This window comes from Coloeus monedula (genome assembly GCF_965178545.1).
Source record: "Coloeus monedula genome assembly, chromosome: 1".
Lineage (NCBI taxonomy): Eukaryota > Metazoa > Chordata > Aves > Passeriformes > Corvidae > Coloeus > Coloeus monedula.
In genome coordinates, this window is record NC_138781.1 from 32,736,873 (window position 1) to 32,762,578 (window position 25,706).

Below are 25,706 nucleotides of genomic sequence, written 5' to 3' on the forward strand. Positions count from 1 at the left end.
GCAAGTGACAAGGATGGTTCAAGAGACAGCTGGACTACCCAACCCTGTTTAGCCAACTCAACTGCTTACTGATTCTCAGGAAAGACAAGGCTCCTGAGAAGACAGATAAAAAGCTTTATCACCCATACCCCAGTATCAAGTATTGTTTAACCAATATTCCAAAGCAACAAAATGCAGAACAAAAGACAAGAAACTGCAGATCAGTGGACTTAACTTTTATTGAGGGGAAAAAAGTTTACATGTAGCTGTAAGTTTTTCCATCCATACTTCCAAAAGTTCAAAAAAGATTGGAAACAAAACTTCCTCCATCATTATTTCAATACCAAAAAGTTGGCAATTTTTTCTGTCATGAACAGCAAATTATATAACTAATTGCTATGTTCAATAAATATTTTTTCTCCTGCACCAATTAAGGGGAAATATTCAACCAAGTACCACAAAGACCCCAGGAATTTAACAATTTTAATTTCAATTGTTATCCACTGCGTTGCAATCCAAAAACTTTTTTCTATAAAACACAGCCTTAATTTTGAGTGTACAAGGATCTATTCTCCCAGTCAGTCAAATACCAAATTTTGCTCTAGCTCAAATAGTCTACTCCCAAAGCAACTACCTGACAAAAAAAATACAAAAAAAATCCTCTGGTTCATGACTATCTAAGCAAATTCATCATTACAGAAAAGGCTCAAAGTCATTACTTGTTTATCAAAGTAATAGGTAAACATTTTAACAGAAAGATTAACAACTTACTTGGAAATGCAGGTTTATGTTAAAGTATCCGAGTGTGTATACTACATATGACATGCAAGATTTAAAAATATCAATGCTCTCTTCTGATTAGTCAGGAGTCCAACTGTTTTAAAAACGAAATAGGAATGACTTCCAAAATGTATCAGCACTTTGGGGTTCTCTATTTCATTTTACTCAAGATGTTTTACTACACAAAAACTACAACAATTACAATATTTAAGAGTATTACAATAAGGAGGGATGGAAAATAGGAATACTTCAACTGAAAATATGTATATTCTAAATGAACCAAAGACTTGTGAAAGAGCTGGAAAGAGGACAAGAAAGGGAAGATGGAAGGGAAAGCAGTAGGGATGCTAAAGATCTGAACTTTGTATTTAAAAATCAAGTCCTCAACTGTAACTCTTCTGATCTTCAGTAGCGCCCTGGGAAAAAAAAGATAACACAATTACTAATTACACAATCATAAATTAACTGTACACATTATCTCAGCTTAACTGTGCCCAGCTTTTTTTGCTTTCACATTCAGAATTTCCATTGATCAATTCATATAACAATGTTTATGTCAGCCAGATTCTGTTTATTCACTTGTGTTCACTTACTTGGACTATAGGAACGGGATCTTGATCGCGATCGGTATCGACTATAGTAAGGCGATGGTGATCGTCTCCTTTAAAGGAAATTAAAAAAGAAACCAAACAACATCCATTATGAAAGAAGCCTTATTCACATCACTTCTACAGAACAGAACCACTTCCTTAGCACTGAAAGACTTGGCCTCCATGAATGATTTCTGCTTTATTTGGCTGTGGCTTATGGTTATTTAACAAATGCTTTTATATTTCTCTATTTGATGTGTTTAAAACTGTATGATATTCCCAGACAAAGAATTTAATAAACTCTCACTAGCCTTACAAACACATGAAGTGCTTTTCCAGATGCCTACAATTCTTGTTGAACAACATTCTCTGAAACCAGATAACTTTCAAAACAGCGAGATGGTTATGAAATGTCAAGCATTAAAAACCCCATCCACAAATAATCCCTTTTTAAACAGCAGTGTGTATCAGCTGTCTCTGGTTCTATATACAGCACAGAAAAACGAGTTCCCTTTTTATCTGTCCACTTGATTCCTGGGGTACATGCTCTCTACCTCCTTCACGTAGCAAAATTAACCCCTTGCCCAACTGAAAAACCAAATTACATAAACACTGAAGATTCTGACTACTTTAATCCCACAAAACTTAAGGGAAGGAGGCTCTAACACATAAAAGGCATGTATGCAGAATATTGCTGCAAACTGAGTAACGTGTTTTGTAACGTAACTTTTCAGTATTCCCTACAAATCCACTGTTCTTACAGAAATAAAGAGTAGGTACCTGTATCTGTAGTCATATTCTTCATATCTGTCATATCCTCTGTCATACCCCCTATCATAATATGAGTCCCGGCGACGACCCGCTCCACCACCTCCACCTCCTCCACTGCTATTAGGGGAGAAGAAAGAACAAAAACAAAAACCCCTTTATATATCTATTCTTTGTCTTGATTTAAATTATTAGATAAATAAATATAAATTATTTAAAATCTTTTTTAAAGTGGTCTTGTAGTAAATCAGACACTTAAAACTACACCACAAAACAAATCGCTAAACAAAATATTTTAATAAAAACACCTTCAAAAACTCCCAGAAAAATGAGGGATTTGAGTCTAATTCCCATCAAAATCAAAGGCAAATGGGCACCTTACTATTTCAGCAGGCTAAAGATACATTAATTAATCATGCTGGGTATTATTTTTTAATAATACCTCCTTCAACACTTTTGTAAATAAAGATATGATAAACCATAGTAGAATTTAAGAGTGTATGTGAACCACAGAATTACATTCTTTATGTTAGTAACTTTGTGATAAAGTACAAACTGGCATAACTCTAAATCTTTTTAGAAGTACCTGGAGTTCTATTTCTTCAACCAGAATCCAGCATTCAGTTTTAATCCATTGAACTTACTGTGTTGGCCTGCCCATGTAGATGCCTGGGGTGGGTGTATGTGCTCTCTTGGTGATTGAGTAATCCACTCGAATCCTCCTGCCATCCAGCTCCATTCCATTTGCATGCTCCATCGCCTGCAGGAGAGACAAGGAACAGGGATGTGAAATCTGCAACCTACTGGTAACTATGGAAGGCTATGTACAAACACATTATTTTCCACCAGAAAAACAAGCCCTGAACTTGTCTTGTTTAGACTGGTTACTAGTGCCCCACTGTGGTGAATGGCTCATCTCTTGTCCCCATGCCTGTCTGCCGGTGGTGTTACAGGACTGCACTGGGGTGCCGGACTAATGCGACTCTCAATCCCTTCTTAAGGGAGCACAGCCTAACTACTAACACGGCCACTCTCCCCAGACTTTATCTTTTACCCATCTGAAAGGTAAACTGAAAGTCAAAACAGCTTTTTTTTCTGAGAACTGCATCTTTCCTACCGCCGTCTCCGACCCAGAGGGGCCGGGCGGATTCAAAAGCTGTGCAAAACAGTGGCTTCCTGTAGGGTGCATATGGCCGGATTACTGCTCGTCGGCTGCCATTTCATGCTCTCCCAGCCTCCTGCCATCTCCCTTACAAGGACCTACTTCAGCAGAGCTTAGTAAAATGGCGGGTTCAGCCTACATGGATACCTAATTACAACCTTCCTCCCCACTCCCTCTCACAATAGCAGCTCGCTTAAGTAATACACACAAGGGTCTGCGCTCAGACGCCCCTGCCTTCAGACCCGCCCGCAGCCCCTGCACGCACTCGCTGGGTGTTCCAGCCCCTGCTTCTCCACTCTGAGAATCAATACAATGGCCTTTCACAAACTCAAACCATCAAAGTAAGTTTTTCAAAGGAGCACAGCGTACTTTTGAGAATTACATTCATGCAAAAGTAGCCTAAAAACCCAAACGCCAACAAACCCACAACAGTTAATTTTAACAGCTAATGCCAGACTTAAAAGGATTTTTAAAAATTTGCTTTTTGAATTTTAATAGCTTTTATTAGCTGCTACAGGATCTCTGAAATACCAATGCACACCACTTGCTTCTCAACACTAAGCACAGCACTTAGTCCAATATACATTATTTTAATTTTTCATGTGTGGAAAAGAGACACTGTTTCAAGCTTGAGTTAAAGAACATAACCACGTTGCTGTTTTTTAGCTACAAAAAAACAACACCCAAGCTCAAAACATGAAGGTGCCGCTAAGCAGAGAATTTTTTTCTTTTTTTCTTCTTTTTAATAATAAAATATTTATTCAAAAATCTCAACTCCAACAAGAGCCTCATTGAACTTACATACAAGTCATAAAGGAGATACAGAAACCTGTCATCCACATGATTTAACTGCTGTGCCCAAATTGGAAGTGACTGATGATCACTAACGTATTTATTGAGAGTGAGTTTGGATTTTAATAATGCTGTTTGTGTCCATACTATATCGCCACCTAGTGATTAGTGCTCCCGTACAAAACTAACTGTATCTAGCCAACTGCACAGCACAGCAAAGAGCATTCCAAGTCTTTCAACATACACTCAGGTATATTTTGTGACTAAAACATGCTCCTCAGCTTTAGTTCCCTAGCCTTAACACCTTTTTTTAATATCCTGTTCCACAATGATGATCTAAATTAATCTGTGCATGCATCCTAGGAAACTGTGTGCACAAACCTAAAAATGAAGGCTGCAAATATCTGGCTGAAAAATTAACTTTATGATGAAAAGCATCTTTCTGAAGATGCATCAAGTTAACCTGTAAGAAATTTTCTGCTTCATGGCATTTTTAAGTCCAGTCAACAACTTGCAGAATAGTAAGCCTAGCTGACAAGAAGCCACCTCAAATCCAGAACATCTGGCATGCATGTCTTATTTAGTTAAGCCAACAAACACCTCTTCAAGAGGAAGAGTTCTTTGACAGAGGGAGCAGTACAGAGAAGAGCAACATACCAGAAAAAGAAATGAAGAATTAATTTTGAGAGCTGACTGTTTGTTTTAGAAATACCAGGAAATGTGTTACATTTCAGTGGATAAAGATTAGTTCATGGTTACCAGGCTGCATGGAACTCCCGACATCCTGGTAATAATGTCTAATGCCCTACCCAATATTAAAACATTAATTTTCTTATGGTTCAGCCACTGCCAGCAATAACTGCCACCTAAAAAATTCAAAATAAATAAAATCTTTAACAGATATACAAAAATAGTAAAGGCTCTTACAGTTCTCACTGCACCCCTCAAATGCAGAAAAGCCAAAACCTACAATAATTAATTGTATGGATCACTCACATTCAGCAATTAGCAGCTGGAAATTCCTTCCAAGATGTTTCCAGATTCCCTGCATCACTCTTAATGTGCACATCTCAGGTCTTCAAAGTAAAGTACTTAAGTTGACATTATTAGGTAAGGACTGCTGCAAGATGACCAAAAGCCCTTTCTGAAAACCTGTGTTCACGTAACTGATACAACAGTATTTATTTTGGTTGAAGGCTGTGAAAATATATTAGTGATACTAATCACTGGCATTTCTGTGCTTTATTGAAAGTTGAAGTACTTTAAAAGAACATTTTGGATTTTACAGTTTTATTGTATGTCATATTCAAAACAAATTTCAGTTTCCTTTTCTTGCTGTTTTTGGGTATGCATGACTGCTGTGTTAAAAATATTTAATGCCAAAGAGAAAAAATTGCATATTCTCTCTAACAATGCAGAAGACATTCTCAAATACTGTTTAAGATGGTCAAACAAAACTTTTAAAGAAAAAAATCAAGTAATATTTGGGCTTAAGACACACAATGCCCTCTTAAGGAGTCTTTTACTGCCAACAATCTGTTTTTATTACAACCTGGATTCTTTTCCAAGTATCTGAATGTTGTTTGTTAAAAGACTTGCATGGCTTTTGCAAGAGGACAGTAAGCAAGAAAACAGCATTCCTATCAACACATAATATTAATTCTGTAGCAAATTCTATGGAAAAATTATTTTTGTAGGCTAGAATACACATCTACATGTTTGCAGTCAGAAAACAGAATTAGGGCTGGGAACGGCACAGGTTCCATCTTGGATCATATTTTTGAAGTTTCAGAGTTTTAAACCTTCAGCAGACTATCCATAATAATGAAACTTATTATCTCTAAGGTGTTAGTTTGACAAAACGAGCAGTTCCCGAACTACAGTTATCTCCAGTGGCTCAAAAAAGTCAGAAAGCATTAAATTTAACAAAGATTTCAATTTCATTTGATATTTAATACACTACATGATGTTTTCCACATGTATGAGCAGTTATGTAGAATAAAACAAGTTTGGAAACACAACTTTTAATTAAGTGCACAAACTTCAATGTGTGGCTGGTAGTAGTTAAGCAATCAAGAACTCATTGGAAAAATTAGAAGACTTTCAGTCTGGATAACTACTTCAACAACTTGACATCACTACAAAGTTAGTAACATACAGACTGAATACACTTAAATAGACAAACATGAGCAGTTTAGATTGTGATTTATATTGAAAATGTGTTTTCATGATTTAAAAATAACTATACAAGGTACTGTCTTTTTTTTTGTTGTTGTTGTTCACTGTAGTTTTGGGGAGTTTCTTGTTTGTTTTTTACTGGTAGTTCTTCCCTACTGCATTTAATGCCACTGATAAAAACATCATCTCCACTCTATCACAGGTACAGCAAGGGATAAAAGACACAATGGATTAGAGCCCCCCTCTCCAGTATGTCAATTACTCGTTCAGTTCTGGATTTACTGAGAACAACTGAAAGAAAATTCTGGAAAAAAAAAAGTTCTGATGAAATTAATAAATTAAGAAACTCATCTTTACACTTGCTGCAGTCTGCCAAGTTCAATTCAAGTGTCCATTTCACTTTTGAACAACACTCAATTTACATTCTCTAGTTTGAGATTTTGAAAAACAAAATTACAATATTGTCAACGATAACTTTTAAACACATACAGTTATGAGCTTAAGCATTGATAGATTCAATGTATTACATTTAAAGCATACTTTGGAGCTTCAGAGTCAAGAAATACAGGATTTTAGACAACCAGAATGAAGAACTGGATGTTTCTGCAAGTATTAGCAATTTCATGGTATTTCAGTCTCTAGAAGTCTGTAACCTGTAATTCCAAACATCGGAGACCTTCTAGTGCTCTTTTCTGGTATATCAAGGGTTGTTTTTGATACCACGAACAATACTTAAACCATTTCTTCAACAAGCCATGGGAGTTTTGTTCAGTAATGTTGGTTCTAAGCTTGCACCACAGACTGTATGTTTTTCAAACTGAACTGATAAACTCTGTTATTATTCTGGTCTTTGGCAACTGAATGATGTTAATGGTTTGTGTTGATTGTTAATGAACAGTACTTCAGAAAATGGTTCTGGAAAGATGGTCAAAACTCTTTGAAGAAGAACTAACTTTCTAACTATCTAACTAGCATTAGAAAATTCCATATTGCCAACAGCTGCTGTAGCTAACACTTCTTAAGATGAGTTCCTCCTACAGACAGTACATTCACAGTAGCCTCAGTTTAAACAACAAACACTTCACAGTCTGAGCTACTGAAAAGCTGGTTTAGCAGTATATGAAATCCCTGGTAACTTTAATAAGAACCACGTCCCTAGAACAGCCAGCACTTTTCACTCATGATCTCAACTTACTGTTAACCCTGACACAATCAATTCCTCCCCCAACAACTTAATTTTTTTCTCATCCTAGTACATAGAAGTTTGTGATCCTCTTAAACACAGGAAGAAAATCCTTATGTGATGGGCCGATGAATATCCTCTGTAATTTAGTGAAAATATTGCAAAACAACATTACAACACTGGCTCCATGCCAATACTGAAACAAATCTTTAGAAGATGTTTACAGATAATGCTCTTTGCATGTTGCACATGTAGTTCTAAGGACTTGGAAAAGGGTGGCCAAGACAAGACACTGCACCACCCAAGCAAAAAGGCGATACCAAGTATTTTTAAAAAACCATCAACTTTTCGAAATAAAACAACTTCACAAAAAATGAAACCCACTATACCCATTCTAAAAACAGGTAGATAATAACAGAAGCTTTTAAAACAGGCTTTGAACAAGCCCACAGACAAGAACATTGGCACAGCAAAACCTCAGGTTTCTAGACAACCATTAGTCATTCATCAGATGTTTCCTAGACATCCATCAGTCCTTGACATTTACTGTCTGCTATCACACTTTGAACTAAAGAAAGTGTCCACAAGCATCTTCAATATGGGTCAAAACCTAAGATTCCTGTCGAGAGTTATTTTGCAAACACTATACCACTGCATAAAAGACATCTGATGGAAAAGGAACCTTCTGTCTGATCATAAAGTTTCATCTTAACCTCAGCAGAGTTTCAAACAGAATAGAACATATTCTGCAAGTAATCTCCTGGATTGGACACATACTTTGAAAACTTTTTTCTCAGTCCTGTTAAAGTGGAATGTCTGAAGCTACTGTGATGCTTTGACAGCTTCTCTGTCTAGTAGTTACCAAAAGCTAAGCCTGTGTGCCTCTTTGTAACCAAGAGGATCATGAACAGCTAACAACAAGGCTGCTACAGTGTCTTAATCTGAAATTTTGAAAGCATTTAAGTAAAATAAACTTTAAAACTGCCCCTTTGGTGTTTTTAGGACACTGAGAAGTATCATCTTTGCTATTCTACATTGTCTTAAGAGTTCCAGCACATTGAGCTAGTTGGCAACTCAAAATGTCTTTACCACCATATGGACACCATACCACTTGGTTTCAGAATTAGACCCACAGCAACATTTTAACTAGTGCAATAACTGATCCAGTTTGTAAAAGCAGTAGTAACAGGGATGACAAAGAGGTATTTCAGCTGCAAGAGAATCCACGCACAACTGACACTGATCAATCTTTAAGTTATGAAAGTTTAAAAATAACTACTCACAATTAATTTGATGTAAAATTTTAGTATTACCTGTATTTCAGAGCTTGTCTGCTGCGAAGCTTCCTTGCGCTAGCCCTCCTGAAGGGCAATAGTGAAGATTATGGAAAATCCTCATTTTTCTGTGGAGTTCTACTCTCATTTAATCCACTGATCTTTAAAAGCACTGGAATTTAGTTCAACATCTCATCTCTTGATTTAGATGTTTAGGTTGTTGAGGGTTTTGGATTTTGGTTATTGCTTTTGGTTGCTTGGAGTTTTTTTTAATTATTATTATTTTTTAAGAGGAAAGTTACTTACTCAGAACAGAAGTAATTTAAGTGTCATCGCTTTTATGCATACTCAACTTTTCAAACTATCTTCCAAACAGAGAATTGCTTCATTTCCTTCAGGATTCTCCTACAAGGCCTGTCACAAGATTTCACACCTACAGCTATATAGATATATATATATATATCTATAAATCTATCTATATTTATGTATCTCCTCTCTTTCTGTACCAGCTGCCACTTATTGCCATCTTCAAATCTGTCCTCAAGGCCCATGAAACAAGTCAAATAAACAAGTTTCTCTTCTGTCCTTCTTGCTAAAGTATTTCAGTTATTTAAGTTCCAGGTGTTGGGAGGGTTTGCATCCTTTCCCCCTCTTCAGGCACCAACCCATTGGGAAAAAAAAATGGGTTTAATTACATTCCAAATTATTTTAGTTCCTGCTTAAGGCCCTAATCTTTACTTCTGTATTTCTGAATGCAAGTAACACCCCTTTTTGTTTTCCTTTGCATTCCAGTTTCATAGCATCTGCCAAAACAGCTTTATACTAAACAAATTACTTCATGCTATTTACTCGGAACATTTTAAGAAATGCATGGTGTCATGCGTGACCATTGCCCATGATAAGCAGGAAAAAACTACTTCTAAAGACATATGAAGCTGTAAAACTGGTACATGAATGTGCCAAGGAATACTGTGTAAACATTTTGGATGTGAAATATTTTACAAAACAGTTGCTTTTTCAAAATCCCAACAAATCCAGTGTGTGAAGAAATACAAGGCTAGAACTTAGAAGAGAGCGGGCCATTAAAGACAGATGTATACGCAGCTATCCACCCCATGAACCTCTCTACCAACTTGTCCAACTGAAAGTGTAGGAACATATAGAAGGGACAGTAAAGGAAGTTTTGTGTCCTTCTACTCACCTCTATTAACCTGCAACAACCACACACATAAACATCTACTAAGATTACTCTTCCCATAAACTGATACTCAGTTGGATCACACCAGAAGTCAAAGACAAGAACTAAGTATAGTTCAATCAAGTAATCCACAAAGCTGTGTTTTTTCATTAAAAAATCATCAAGTATCATCAAAGTTCTTATTTTTCAGCTCCTGACAGGTTCCAGAGTTGCCACCCTCCCTGCCTTTAATGCTAAATGATCTATAAAGTGAGGAGTCATATTTAGTATCTCCTCCTAAATAAATTTATCAAATGCACACAGAATCAAACAGCAAATCTGAAACATCTGCCCAAACCTATTAATCCATAAACAAGATGAAGTCTGTGGCTCAGTTTATCCCAAATAAAGAGATTATCACACAATGCAGGCTTAAAGACTTTTTTTTTAGAGGGTGTGTCTTTATTTTTAATAGCAACTTTATCTACAAATTTCAGTAAATGTGGTAAAGTTCACAGTATCATTACGGGGGTAAAAAAACTACTGCTAATTGTATATTGTGGTGAATCATAGCACAGGCTGCTGTTCATATTCTTTGATTCTTTCTTATAGATCAATTACACTAACAACTCAGTCTAGCTATTAACAGCTATCTGTTAAACAATTAGGAAAGCAATTGATTAAGGCACAAATCAAGGCAAACCCCACTATTTTTCAAACGTACAACATGCCTAAGAGAAGAAAACATGAAGGGAATCTCCAGAATTTTGATTCAGAAAACAACTTAAAAAAGTTAATTTCCAAAATGTTTCAAAAATACTATTGACATAGAAGCCTCATAAATTTATTTGCGTTTTGAAGTAAAAGATTAAACTCTAAGTCCAGTGCTCACTGGTGATTCAATAGACAGCTTATGCTCAAAATCTGTCCATGCATCTGAACACTGAAAGCAAATGCTTCATTTGTTTAAAAGTGCCATGCTGCTTGAACAAAGCATTTTAAATTAATCTCACTGTGAGAATCTGCCAGTGAATACACACTCAAAAACTTGTGTTTTTTTAGACAATTAATGAAGATAATGCATAAAGAGCACACCTGAAAAAAATAGTAAAGCATGCATTTACCTCTTTAGAATCATCAATTCTCTCAAAATAAACGAAAGCAAATCCTCTTGATCGTCCAGTCCGTTGATCATAAACCACATTGACACCAGTCAAAGGTCCATAACGGGAGAAGACCTCACGCAAATCTCTCTCAGTAGTGTACAAACTGAGACCAAATACTCCAAGACAGGTATTAGGATCCGGATTAGCCTGGTAACACAAATGTTCAACTCCAATTAATTTTAGTTTAAAAAAAAAAAACCTCTTATATAAAAAAAATTATCAATTAGGAACAAATTTAATCTGAAGAAAATTGAACAGGTTAATACAAAGCTTAACACTCCAACAGTTACCATTCTAACTGTAAGATCATTTAAAAAAGCAACTACTTTCAATGGTTTTTATTTTAGAAAAAAAGACCAAGAAAAACTTCTAATGTTGGTAAAAAACTCAGTTGATAAAATTTAAGCATTCTGATTTACAAAAAAGCTACAGAGCAACAGGAACCCATGTTATTAGTATTTCATACTGAAATTACCAACAAGGGGCAGACACCACATACAAATCTGTGCTGAGAGAAGTTCTGCCAGCCTGAACTCCCACCTTCAGCCCTTTTGCACGATAATCACAGGCACTAAAGAGTGCACACTGCCTCCAGCTGCCCACACTGTGTATGTGAGCACTTGAGCTCCTAAGCGCAGACAACTGAACTGTAATCTAGCTTCTACTGAAACTTCCTCCCCCTCAGCATTTCCTATCTAATTACACTGAAAGTCAATATTTACATTTCAAAGTTAATCTTTCCACTTGTAAACTGGATGAAAGTCACCTGTTTCTTTCATCTAGAGAGCAACAAGTGTTGAAGGCCAGTTCTGTGAAACTGTAATCCAAAAGCAGGCATACTTCCTTAGCGCAAAACTCTTAACTCTGTAACATGATGTAGGATACTTAATAAATTTCACTTCAACTAGACAAAGTCAAATATGTAATAGTATCAAGGTACAAGTTCTCTTTTAGGATCAAAATTACTCTACATGACCGAGAATTCGTATCTGATGCCAAATCCTCTGTTAGAATTATTTTGATTGAAATACACGTTTTTCAGTTAAGCTTCTGGCACCTTTAATACTAGATGCAGCAATTTAAAACACCAGCAACAAGCACAGAGATTTAATGCTTCTGTCAAAATAACAACTGGAAGTTGACACAGATAAAATTTGTATTTCAGTTTCAGGTAAGTCATCTGTGCACAGTAATTTATGCCTCAGAACCTGCTTTTCAGCCTGATTCAAAGAGTGAAAAGGTTTAGATCTTCTGTCATATTTTTTCAGCACATTTGTTCAGGAACCTGTTGTGAAAATAAGACACCCGCACTACTCATATATTTGAAGCTCCTTTCTTTGCATTTGTCAAAGTTCAAACTTCTGCTTTACGACATGAATCTTTTGCAATTCCTCACTATAGCTGAAGAGCACAAGACAGGGCAGTTTGTAATTCAAAAGTTTTATATTATATACATCAATATATGTATTTTTACTCCATATTTCTATCTATCTATCTGATAGTTCAATTGCACTGGCAACTATACTCATTTTATTACTAAGCTCCTGTGAGTGTAACGAAATCTGTCTTTTAAATCATTGTTTGGGTAAATTCCTTCACATATCCACACCTGTTGCCCTTTTTTAACATCCCTCTTACACTTAAACCCTATTAACTTTGCTGAGGCAAGAGAAGTACTGAGATCAGTCTGCAGACCCCAAGTGCCAAGTGCCAACTACACCACCACTGTAAGGCCTAAACTGATGGTGGAAGACTAAAGGGCAGCTTTTCTATTATGTTTTTGTAGTGCCTCCCATCAACCCAGTATGCAAGCTCTCTCTACAAGAAAAGTGGCAAAATTGCTACCAATTTCCCTGGTGTCTTTAGGACCTTGTTATTAAGGGGATTTCAAATTTGTCTGATTTCAGTTTCATTTTGACACTACTAGAACTACTCCTTAGAATTACCAAGAAATTCACTGTGAAAACACTCGTAGTGTTTCACAAAGTCATGTCCAAGGCAGAAAAACGTCTTCACATAGCAAAGCATCCTAATATTTCCTAAAGTAGTAAAGTGGATTCTTCCACCTTTCACCACAAAGACGGCTAACCCGCTTGAAGTTCAGCTATTTCTGCCAGTTTTTCAAGACACTAGGTTAATGTTTCCTTCATAGTGATTACATGCTGGCAACAATCCATAAAAACCTACTATGAACATTGTTTCACAACAGCTTAAGCCACTGCATGCTGGCACTGCTGGAATCTTGCCCTTTCCGCACTCTCGTCTTCTCCCTCACATTGGTATTACCTGCTCCTAGTGATCTACTTCCCCAGGGTAGGCATGCAAAAAAACCCTGTATGCTTTTTGACAGAATTAATAAAAAAACTTGCAGACTAAACCAGATTAAAACCAAAAGGATCAGAAACGTATCACTGCCCTCAACAAGGAAAAGGCAGAGCTGTGTAGCTGTGTGCAGTGACACTCATTTAAATCAGCCTGAAGTGATGTGAAACTAGAAGCTGAGGCACTGAAACATATTAGGCAAGAAACTGGAGTGGAGGACTATGGTACTATGATTGGAATACCTCTCTTATAAAGCAAGGCTCAGAGAGCTGGGCCTGTTTAGACCAGAGAAGAGATGACTGAGAGGGCAGGCATCACAAAGATGGAGCCACTCTCTTGGGTACTGCTCAGCAACAGGACAAGGGGCAATGGGCACAAACTGAGACATGGTAAGTTCCATCTAAATAATGAAGAAAAACTTCTTTGAGGCTGTCTGAACACTGGAACACACTGACCAGAGAGGTTGCCGAGTCTCCTTCTCTAGAGAAGGAGACGCCTGCATGTGATCGATCCTGTGCAACCTGCTCTAGGTGAGCCTGCTTTGGGGGGGGGAGTTGGACTACCTGATTTCCAAAGGTCCCTTTCAACCCCAACCATTCTGCTATTACAAAGGAGGACACTGGGAGAAATCTCTTCTCCAAATGACAAGATTAGTACTTTGCCTGGTGCAGCTATACTTTCTCCTGCTCTTACAAAGACACTTCCCATTTACATTTTGAGAGACTTACTGCTCCTCCTTTTCACAACTGTAAATTTTTCTAGTCTATTATAAAGATTTACGTATTAGCTAAAAACACACGGCTTTATTTCAAGGTAAACCAAATTAAATAATCAGAAGTATAAAATCACAAGCAACCTTCAACGTATGCTCTATAAGCAAATAAACAGTTGGGAATTTCCTTTTATGGATTCCCATGTCAATCTTATCAATACTGTCGTTGCCAGCACACACAGAGGTAATCTCATTTTTGTAAAGACTACATATACTTGGGCCTGCAACAGAAGTAGCATCAGAAGAGCTCAACTTCTAGAGCTGATGGAAGCAGATGTCACTGTATCTGCACATACTGACTTGCAATAGAAAGTTTTTCAACTAATTTCTACAACTTCTCTGCCAGTTGCAGGCCCAAGCAGTAAGTGCTCAGATGTAACGACAGAGATTGCCCCACACATTCCTCCCACTCCCACCCAATTCCCGTATCCCCCAGTGACAAGACAGCAGGTCAAGCTCAGCCTGCAGGTAACCTGGACTACACTGATCCAAGCAGCAATTGCTTTCTTGATACTCAGCCTTTGTGAACATGACATACTCTGCTGCCAGTGTGCCTTCTCCTGTTGGACATTGGAGAATGACTACGGCTCCTTCGACGACGGTACTCTGGTGTGTACGATCTGCTTCGAGAACGTCTCCTATGGGAATGAGAATGGGATCTGGAACGAGTGTAACGTCTGTGCGAATGTCTTCTGGACCTGGATCTTCGACAAAGAGAAAGCCTTTAGTCAGGTCATAGGCACATAAAGCATTGAACTGTAAACCATACATTTTCTACTGAAAAATCTTTTTTCAGATGATCCCTAGAATTAAAACCATTAAGCTTCTTCTACCTTGCATATCTAAAGATTGCATGGATCTCCAATAACCTGCTCGGTAGCACCATTTTTAACTCATTGAGAGTGCTTCTGGCATACACTGAGGATTATTTTCACAACAATTTTCAGGAATTTCAAAGTTTAAACTTACATCAGCTTGGCTGCTTATCTAACTAACAATTGCACAGTGATACAAAAACTAGACATGCCACACTGTAAAGACCTGTTTTGACTGAAAAATTGTAAAATCTGGCAAGACTACAGTGCTGCAGTATCTACAAGTAAGGTTTGCTAGACATGAAAATTACTCCAAAAAACCCCCCAAAAAACCACCATCCCAAACACCTGCTTAACTCCTCAAGCACTTCTTTGCACACATCTTGCTGATGATAAGCTCAATTTAAAACAGGCAGGTAATCATCTGGCTAAACACTGCGAGAAGAGAAACTGCAACATTAGCTGAACTTTGGCAATTCAGAGCACAGTAACTCTTTCGGTTGCTCTTGAATGAAGTGCATAAATAGAGAAGATGTGTTACTGATGTCTCTGGGAAGGAGAAACAAGACTATTCCTCTTTCGCCTCTAGTGCTACAAATGCTGTTTTCTGGTTTCTCTCTTGGTTGATTAAAGAAAGATTCAGTAGTTCTCCCCATTTTCATTAGTATGTTGGTAAAATGGAATAGAGAAGATAGGTAGTATAAACCAGCTAATATTTATGGCATATTTAGAGGAAAAAAGCCCAAAACATTCCTCTTCTGATCCATGCAAGCTCTGCTAGAACTGAGAGCTATGAAGTTTTACCTCCACACATCCATACTTGGGGTAGAAAAGGACAGAGAAGGACATGTGCAGCACTGAAAAATTTAAATTAAATCTTAAAACTTTCATAGATCAAGAACCTTTCTACACCCAATTTAAGACTTAGTTTTTGATTATGTTTTTAAAGCCTCCAATGAAAAAGTGTCAAGAACATTCACAAGCAGTGTTTTTCAATATTTCCAACAGTTAGAGAGCTTACCCTTTTTATCTAACCCTGACTGCCTTTGCACCAGGTCTCACTGGATTTTTTTTTTTTCCCCCCCCTAAAGGAGAGGTCCACACAAGAATTCCCCCAGGAACAATTTTGTGAGAAGGAAGCAAGAGCTTCACAGAATTGAAATGCAATCCATTTTCTCCCTTCTGGAAGACACAAACCTACACATTTCAGTTGTGATTTCTATGTTACTATTTCTACCCATGAAATAATTTCCCAACTTTCTCCACCTATATGAGCATTAACATGCAAATTAATATATCCCTGTTAATACATCCCAGAAAGTTTTTAACTTTTACAATAGGAGAAATGTCATCAATTTACCAAAACAACAGCAGTAACACTGAGTTGACATGAATAACTTTCTGAACATACCTTGATTTTGATCTTGACCTAGAGTGAGATTCAGAATGTTTGGAAGCCCTCGATGGACTGCGAGATCCTGACCTGCTCTCTGATTTTACACGAGCAGGACTCCCAGCTGGAGATTTTGACTGGGAGCGAGACTCCTAACAAAAAAGACAGTATTAAAAATGGTATTGGTTGTGTAAATGCCTAACTCCTAACATTTAAAGTACAGTAATTCTATTATATTGATTGCTCCTGAAAAACAAATGGTTAGGCAATACCCTCCAAAACAAATTTCATTTTGCTAACCCACTGTTAATATTGTATGCTTGCCTCAAATAGTTCCCTGCTTGAACCAGATCACCAATTCTCTATTAACTAAGTAATCATGCAAATTCATCTACAACTTGATCATACAGACACTGGAACATAAACCATACATTTACTTAACCTAGGACCCATTCATTCTTCCAGATTCTTTTAATTCTACTTCACTCTTGCTTTCTACTTTTCTTCATTCTTCATTGAGTTTTTCATTTTTCATACTTCGTGTATTCTTCCCCAATTCAAACAATTCATTATAGCCTTAAAAAAATATTCAAGTGCTTCTATCTGACCAATCTTCTGTTCAATTTTTTCCCCCATTCAATTTTAATTTTCTGATCTTTAATACTTTTCATTAGCCTTCTTTTATCTTGATTTATCTTCCACATTCTTGGAAAAAACTCTTCAATTTCTTCACGAACATTAACCTTAATGGAAAAAGAACATTTAGTATATTTAAGCACGTGGGGATTATAAAACTCTGCTGGAGTTCAGATGTTATCTACCAAATTGAAAAGCCAGCAGGTAAAGTGCAAGAAACTATTTTATAAAACAACTTTTTAAAAAAATATCTTTAAAACTGTATAAGTGTCTATGTTCTAGCAATAAGCTTACTGAGTTCTCAGTGTTTTACTGTATTTGCAAAGCTACCCTCCTCCCCTCTGAGATTTTTTTGGTAAGATACATAGATACACTAAAAACTAATTAGCACAAATATATTGAAATATTGATATCAGAGATTCCCCCCCCTAAAATATTAACTATGTGCTTCTCAGTATTGAATATCCCAAATTTTACTCCTAGATTACTAAGACACTCTCAATTCAACAGAATAGCCAAAGATTTCCAGTCGAAACCTATCTATGCACATACTTACTCACATAATACATGCACATACGTTTAAGCAACATAAATTATTATTCTTCCTACTTTTTCTTCCTCATTGTTATCCTGTTTTCCTTATATAATCCATATAAACTAAGATATAGAATAGTATAGTTAAAGCAGTCCGATAAAAGTAAAAACAGGAGGGGTTTTTTTCTTGCATGGTAAGGCACACAAGAGAAAAACTAGGAAAACAAGCAAACAAAGAGCAGGTTAGGATTTCCTCACATTTTATAGTGTACAGCATTTCTAGGGAGCTTAGCTATAAAACCCCCTACAGAATAGTATGCTATATACATCTGTAACTTCACAAAATACTTAATGAAAAAATGCATAGCAAGTTCCCCTCCCAAAGGTGTTACATTTCATGTTTATTTGCATGATTTCTCCTCCTGACTGTCCTCACTATTTTTTTCTCAATTTCTTTCTTACTCTACCTATGTCCAGATTTGCATTTTCTTTTGCAGTTAAAATTCTTCACTACTTTGGGCTGGAGTCCTTTCCAGAGGATGCTGTCCTCATATTTCAAGACAGTAAATTCACCAGAAATGGAACCTAAGAGGCTCATTACTAACAACTATTACAGCAACACTACCATTCCCCTTTACCTCAATAAAAAGGACAAAGGGCACATGGAGAATGTTGCCTATTAGGATGACAGGCCTGCCAACTTTAACAATGACGGCCAAATTCAATGCTTGGTGGTGACAGGTGGACCATGTAATCAGGTCTACATAACAGGTTACCCTTATGAAGATGGCTATGTGCTGAGCTAACTACGTGACCTCACTGAAATAAATTATGTGCCTTTAAATATTATCAAATTTGATTTGGTGTTTTGACATTTGAAATCCACTGTTTGCAATAAAGAAAAATTTCTCTTAGAACCCCTAACATGATTTTTTTATCACCTCGCCTCTTTGTGCTCTTCAATGTTTGATAACCTCCTAAATTCTTCCCTTTATAACTCATCCTTTGCAACAATTGTCAATTTCTCTCCCTAGTAAAAACAGTCAGTAATAAAGAAAAACATTCAAAGTGACATCAGATTTAGAAAACACTCCTCAATAAAAAGACAAAGAATTCACCCTTCTCAGACACTCCTTTTACATAAGGATACTGCACTGTCCATACTTTTTACATTTGAAAGATCAATTCTTGAACAAGAACTCTGGAAACTTGAACAAAGGCAACCCCCCATCCTCTCCCACCCCCCACCCTGGTCCTGCACAATCTAGAAGTGTTGATAGGGGCCAAAAACACCACGGACCCAACTGCTCCCATACGATGTAGAAGTCAGCTTAGTGTCCTTAGCTATTCAACTGAAGCATCTTATGATACCACTGACAGAGCCTTTAACAATATCAGCTATGACAGCAAAGCTGTATTAAGTTGACAGAAGCAAATATTACATAATTTCATATAGGTTAAGTCCTTTGGGAAGTATGTTTAAGACCTTTAAGAGATGCACTCACTAATATAAAACTTGAAAACTGGAGTGACAGAAAGGACAGTGTAAATTCTTAGAGATTTCAAACTTCCTTAACCAAGTAACTGTAGATGTAAACTGCAGCTGAAGAGAGATTACCTGATAACAGTCGAACACTGTCATTGGCAAGCAATTACATCTCATCTTCTGATGCAACATAGTTCACCTAGTTATAACTCTTACAATGCTTCAAAAGGAGACTAAGGGAATCACAATAACCTGCAAAAGTTTAAGGATTTAAGGATGATGCTGAGAAAGTACCTAGTAATACTTATATCAGCAAGACTATAGGCAGGGATTAAGGGATTCATAGCTTCAAGGAGTCACAAAGGGAGATCTTAAAGAATTTTTCTCCTCTACTTCCTACTATAATTAAACAATTAGCAAGCTGTATATTAGTCTATATCACAGACCGACCCAACTGTTCTTCATAAACCATTTATATCCATTCTGCAATACGTATGACAAAAGTATTCAACATTCTTAGTATGTCATCCTTAACATAAGAAAACAGACAACTCTATTATCCCAATGCACTAAAATCTCTCAATTCTGTACCAGTCTGATCTTAGCTCCATTCTTATCACAGAATTACTAAACACTGTGTAGGAGAGAAAAGAATAAAATTGCACCTTGGCTCCTCAGCACTTTCCTATCTTTCTGTTCTAAAGATCCTCAGTCATTTAAGGGCCACAGATGAGACTCATCTTAAGCTCAGCTTCTCATCCCACCACCTTCCTACAAAACAGTACCTATCTTAATACCTTCGGCTTTATTATGCAGCTATCCAGTCACTACTTTCACCCTTACAAACTTGTAGGCAGGTAATTCCCTATTCCCATGTTAAACTACCTCGATTTGCTGTCACTAGAGCATGCAGGAAAAGAAACAGAGCTTTGTAATATTCTTCACATCAGACTCCCCTCTCAAAACAAATCCTGTATCTGCCAATAATAACACTTTTCCCAGGAAACACCTCTCCCCAAAACACCAACCCCACCCCTCACCTAAACAAAAAATATTACTCCCCCCCATAATTACAAAAACCCCAACTCAATTGTAACAGTGCGCTTCTTCAGAGGAAGATGTAGTGGCTTCCTCAAGTACACATCAGGAAATGGGACTAATGATTCACCAAGAATTGAAAGCTGGAGCCAAAATCGTAGACAAACACAAAATCTAAGGTTTGCAGCCTCAGTTACTGACTCTTTGGATAAAATGCACAGCTAGAAGCACTTAAAGAGAGCCCTGAGAGGTATTTTTAATCCTTGTTACCTTCTTTCTTCCCAGGAAGAATAACAAACCAAAGTGATATGGAAAGGATCTCTCCTCCCCCATTATTCCATGATCACACACACCCAGTCACTGAACAACTATCAACAACTTTAGATGATCCATCTGAGCAAGGCATCAGTCAGTCCATGTATTTCATTCATACTGGTAAAACTGTTTAACTGATCCAAGTTCTATCTATCACTTAAATTCCTTGCATCTTTCAAAATAAATTCTACTTTCCAATATAATTATTATTTTAAAAACATTAAAAACACTTTTATGCAGAGGAGAATTGCAGAAGTCTTGAAAAAGTATTCTTTCCATTTTCCACCCATCAAGAGAAGGTATGATGAAGAACATGGGGAGGAACCACAACAAAACAAAACAAACAGACCAACCAACCAAAACCCCCATCAAAACAAACAAACAAAACAACCCCCTGTTCTTTCACGCTACTCTTCTCTCCTGAACGTGTCATGCCTTACCTCAACTCCCACCTTACAATTTCAAAGTATGACTGAAAGGCTAACAAAATTTAGAGCAAGATGCTAACTAAAAATAATGATGTAAGTTTAAATTAAGCTTTCTACAGCAAAGCATGGGAAATGGGGAAAAAAAAAAAATCATTAAATCACACAGAAATTTCAGGTGAAATTCATTTGACCTGGGGTGAAAAAAAAGGACAGGACAAGTAGTCTAGCAATACCATTTCCAAAAATCCTGTTAAAAACTCCTACCCAAACTAAAAAAATAAGTGAAGTCAAACTCTATTAAAAGGGGACAGAAAAATGTAAGCAGTTAAAAAAGAAACATGAATTTAGCAGCAGCCCACATTCACTGGATAGAACTGTTAAGCTAGTGACATCTCACTTATAAGGACAAGATTACATTTTGACAGGAATCTACCAACTTTCCTTGAAATTCACAAGAGAAGTTAAATCCTTTCTGCTTCATACTATGGTCTGTCACTATACTAAAAACGAATCCCTTAATTAGCTACTCTTCTATAAATATTACAATAGTACACATAATAAGCTTCTGTATAAAAAGCATCTCGGAAGCTGCTACCTTGAAGACATGGATATTTTAAAAGTTACTAACATAAGCAAACTTATGTATTTCTCAATGATCCCACTTATGAAAAGAAAGAAAAAAGAAGAGGCTTCAGCAATAAACTTTTTGAAATTACAAGTTAATCTTCTCACTGAGTCTTGGAAATACACCTCTTCAGGGAGGGTTCTGTAGTCACTCCATTACCACACATGGAAGACAGTAAAAAGAATTTGTGTTCAAAAGGAGCAGTCTTCCCAGCTGACAAGATCCAGAACAATCCAGAAGTTATTAAGCTTGATTAAAAACAACAAAAAATAAAAATTGGACTTCCAGAAAAACTCTCGTTTCCCACACTGGTCATTAGACACTGCAGGGTGATCACAACACTCCGCAAAGAAATGCAGAACCCCTGAGCATTAGCACTCCGTTGTGCCTGTGTTTCAAAAGGTATGGGAAGCAACATGCCTTCCTTTCCACAGAGGTGGCAGACTGCCACCGCAGGAGAGATGGAATACAATAGCTGAGCAAGCCCGACCCCGACATCGTTGGTTTTTTTTTTCCCCAAGAAATCATCTCAAAGTTGATTAGTTAGGTAATTCCATAAGTATTTAAGTATTTAAATCCAAACTTCATGAAGCAAATATAAGGCACTTTCACAGCTAAACTGACCCAAAAGCCACTTGCATACCTGTGAAACACGGACACTTCCTTCAACAAGATGGGCCACAAGCAAAACCATGTATTTCTTGAAGTATTTTTTACATTATACTATTTATCTCACTGTAAGATCCTGCACAGAGCAGGAGAAGGCAGCTCATTAGAATGAAGACAATCAATATAGAGCTATAAAATGGAATTTTACCTTTGTTCTAATAAAATATTTTACCCATTTAGATGAACAGCACATTAATACCAGTAAAAAACTACTAAACTTTTAAGATTGCAGAAATCAAATGTTACCAGAAGCTCAAAAAAACCCCCAGCAACCCAATCAAAGTTTCAAGCCGAGCTACTGAAGTGCAGGTTTATTCAGACTCCCTCTTGTTCATTGCTCTGGGAAGCATCTAAAGTCGCACCACAGACCGAACACCAAATAAACAACAGCCTATTAAAAATAACAAAAAATATGAAAGGAAGCAAAAGTTGCCTGTCATCTGACAGAATTTGTCTAATCTGCTCATAAGAAGCACTCAATGGTGATAGATTACTTTCATGTTTCCAAAACCAAGTCACTGGATAAGAAGCACAACTTAAAATCTCTTTTTCTTCTTAATGTCCATAAACTCAGCTCTACCACATCCACTATATATCTAATTCTTCTGTCAATTTCTTTCCATTAAATTACCATGGGGGGGGGGGGGGGGGGGCCTCTCTTCTGTTCAATCAGCCACATTCTTAATAGAGAACTTATTTAAGGTGAAACAAAATGACACAAAACCAGAGCAGATGTTGATTAGTCTGAGCATATTTGATTAATATTTGCTTTAAAAAAAAAGGTCAATAAAGGAGTGAGTTCGAGAAGGAAAAGATCTACAATGATTTTACCCAATACTTTAGAAACTGAAGTTTTAAAAGAGTGCAAACTAAACAATTTCATTGGAAAGTTATTTCCATAATTACTCTCAATTTCCTGTTCGGATTAGTTAATATGATTTTAAAGTCATAAATTAGAGACAAAGCACGTAAGTGGGCAGTATCTCACTGATGATAAAATTAGCTTCTAAAATAATTCTGATCATACTCAACTTTCACCGAAGTGCTTTTGGAACAATATGCATCTACACAGAAAAAATATAAAAGACCCTAAACTAAACTTAAAACTCCCTTACTCCTTTGGAATTTAGTTTTTAAAAGCACATCACACTAATTAGCACTTAAACTGACGGGGTGGAAGAATTGAAAGGGTACTCAGAACTGCTATTTGTGCCAATTTCCAGGAAAACAGGTTCTTTACAATCTTTCTTCCAGTTTCTGCAGTTCCTTCTCCCAGTGAAAACTTTTGCTCTTGGTGCCCTGTGCCTGGATGTAGCAAACTGAAACACCAGGACATTCAGTGCCTGACAGAGTCCTATCCAATTGGAAACAGATTAAACACTACAGCCTCAGAGTTACATGGGCTTCATTTTATGCCTCTTGAGCACTTTCAACTGAAATGAAACATACAACATTAATCTAAAATACAATTTCTTATTGCAAGTATTTGACTACCATCACAACAAAGCAGTATTACTGAAAAAGAAAAATAAAAATGCTTACAAACAAATGCTCTTCAGTGGAACCGAAAAACTAGAAATCAATCAAGTGTCTGCCATTATGCTCAGTTATGCCACACCAATTTAGAAATGTGAGTGTAGGGAGCAAAAACAAAAGTTTTCCAGATGAAGACTTAACACAGTAAGCAGTTCTTTCCAACAGGTAAATTTTCCATCACCAAAAAAAAAAAAAAAAAAAAGAAAAGAAAAAAGAAAAAAAAAGAACAACTGATAAGCAGAAGTCACAGAAACTGCTACTGTAGGACTTTTCGGACTTCACGTACTCTCGAAACATTTTACTTCTACATTTGGCAGGAGGCAGTGTGCAGAAATACTGGAATTACAGAGCTGTAACAGCTTTGTAACATGAACAACAGATCCATCAAGGAACCCAAGACCAAATTCTGACAATTAACCTAACATCATTTTTTTCCTAACAATAACCCACTGTGGGAATACAGAAAAGAAAATCATCCTTCAAGATATAAATCTTGACTGTAAAATGGGAGACTGACGTCATCTTAAAAGAAACCCAAACCAACCAAGCATACTCACTGCTCAAGTTTTTGAAACTTAGTTGTTTCCCTTTCAAAGATCTGTTTATTTACCCCAATATTGTTTAGCTACACAGCCACCTTTTGTCCAAGCAACCAACACAACAGGTTTTGTTTACCTCATGCGAGGAAGCAGCAGCAGTTATTGCATAGCTAGGTAAAGAACTTGCAGCCTATGGAATTTTTTTTATCACCACAAAAATGGCAACAATAGTCATGTAAAAGTAATTTTTGGAACACAATGCCATTCTTCTAAAATTTTATTGCTGGTTTCCCCAGAAAGTAACTGTATAAGTAACTGCAAGGCTGCTGTCACTGGTTCATCAGAAAGAGTCACTAAGAAGATGCTCAGGTGTTCCTCTACAGAATCTCTTAAAAGAACGAACAAAAAAAACCAAAAAAAAAACCAAAAAAACACCAAAAAAACCAAAAAACCACAAACCTCCGCAAAATCAAAAAAGAAAGTAAATTGAGATGGAGGAGCGCACAGTTCGTTCCTGTTTCAAGCAGCTTCTAATTCCTGCTTGCCCTGATCATCACTAAGAAAAACAAAAACAAAACCACAGAAACACTGAAAATAGAAGGGACCTGTCACACGTGTACATGAAAACCCTCAACCATCAGAGGGAAGACACAGGCCTAACGAGGTTACAAAGCCACAGCAGCTCGTTCGAAGCCTTCAGCTGCACCGATGAGTTTCAATGGTTTAAAAACGACGGCCGGACCTCCCCAGTGGCTGGAGGAGGCCCGGCCCGAAGCAGCTCCTGAGCCGGGAGAGACCGCGCACCTCGCACAAAAGAACGTGGGGTTCCTCCTCTTTCGGGCGGGAGGAGGCCTCGGAGGCCCGGCCGCGGCCGGGGGGGCGAGAACGGGCAGGACAGCGACCCCCGGGCCCGGCGGGCAACAAGGCGGCTCGGGACAGCGGTAAGAACACAGAGCAGCGGGGAAGAACGCCGGGGGCTATAGCAGCGCCGTTTGCACAGGATCAGCCTGCGCTGGCTGGGCGGGGGCCGACCCGCAGCACCGGACTCGGCACCCGCGCCCCACCGGGGCGATGGGAGCAGGGAGCGTGTGAGGGAGAGACGCGGGCAGCTGAGAGGGACGCGGGCCGTCACCCACGGCCCAGGCAAGCCTCGAGAGCCTGAAGGAGCCATTTTAGAGCCAAGCTGCGCTGCCCCCACCCCCGCTAGGCCCGAGGCTGCCGAGCACCGCCACCCACCGTCCTCGGGCCCGATCCCCTCCTCAACACGGCCCGCGCAGGGGAGGCCACTCACCCTCCCCTCGAAGTTGTTCTCCTCCACGTCGCTCATATCGGCAGAGTCCTGGCCACGGGGCTGGGGCGAACGGGGGACGCTAGTCCCGATTAGCAGCAGCAACACCCACGGCCGCTGTTATCGCCGCCGTTACCGCTACTGCCGCTATTACCGGCACCACCACCGCCGCCTCCCGCCCGCGCCTCCCGCACCGCCGCAAAATGGCGCCGCCGCGGCCGCTCCGTCTGCGCCCGGCACCGCGCGCGGGGCGGGGCCGCG

At 38.0% G+C, this 25,706-nt stretch overlaps 1 protein-coding gene across 3 annotated transcripts; it reads right to left on the minus strand.

Annotated features, from left to right (window-relative positions):
• Positions 1 to 200: 200 nt before the first annotated feature.
• On the minus strand, positions 201 to 25,673 carry TRA2A (transformer 2 alpha homolog). Of its 3 annotated transcripts, none has more exons than XM_082302697.1 (8): positions 25,449 to 25,673; positions 16,370 to 16,503; positions 14,682 to 14,841; positions 11,008 to 11,196; positions 2,762 to 2,877; positions 2,130 to 2,237; positions 1,353 to 1,420; positions 201 to 1,175 (listed from the first exon to the last, which is right to left on the minus strand). In XM_082302697.1, exons 1-8 carry the CDS (start codon positions 25,482 to 25,484, stop codon positions 1,165 to 1,167), a joined length of 822 nt encoding a protein of 273 aa, XP_082158823.1. In that variant the 5' UTR covers positions 25,485 to 25,673; the 3' UTR covers positions 201 to 1,164. The 3 variants fall into 3 exon arrangements, with proteins under 3 accessions (XP_082158823.1, XP_082158822.1, XP_082158821.1); XM_082302696.1 differs by having other exon boundaries at positions 2,130 to 2,234; positions 14,682 to 14,847; positions 25,449 to 25,671; XM_082302695.1 differs by having other exon boundaries at positions 14,682 to 14,847; positions 25,449 to 25,671.
• Positions 25,674 to 25,706: the final 33 nt, after the last annotated feature.

Coding starts and splice junctions, on each gene's coding strand:
- TRA2A (XM_082302695.1), bottom strand. CDS start 25,484: ATGAGCGACGTGGAGGAGAACAACTTCGAGGGGAGG. Junction 14,848..16,369: donor AGGTCAAGATCAAAATCAAG/GTATGTTCAGAA, acceptor TCTTTGTCGAAG/ATCCAGGTCCAGAAGACATT. Junction 2,238..2,761: donor TACATGGGCAGGCCAACACA/GTAAGTTCAATG, acceptor CTCCCCTAATAG/CAGTGGAGGAGGTGGAGGTG.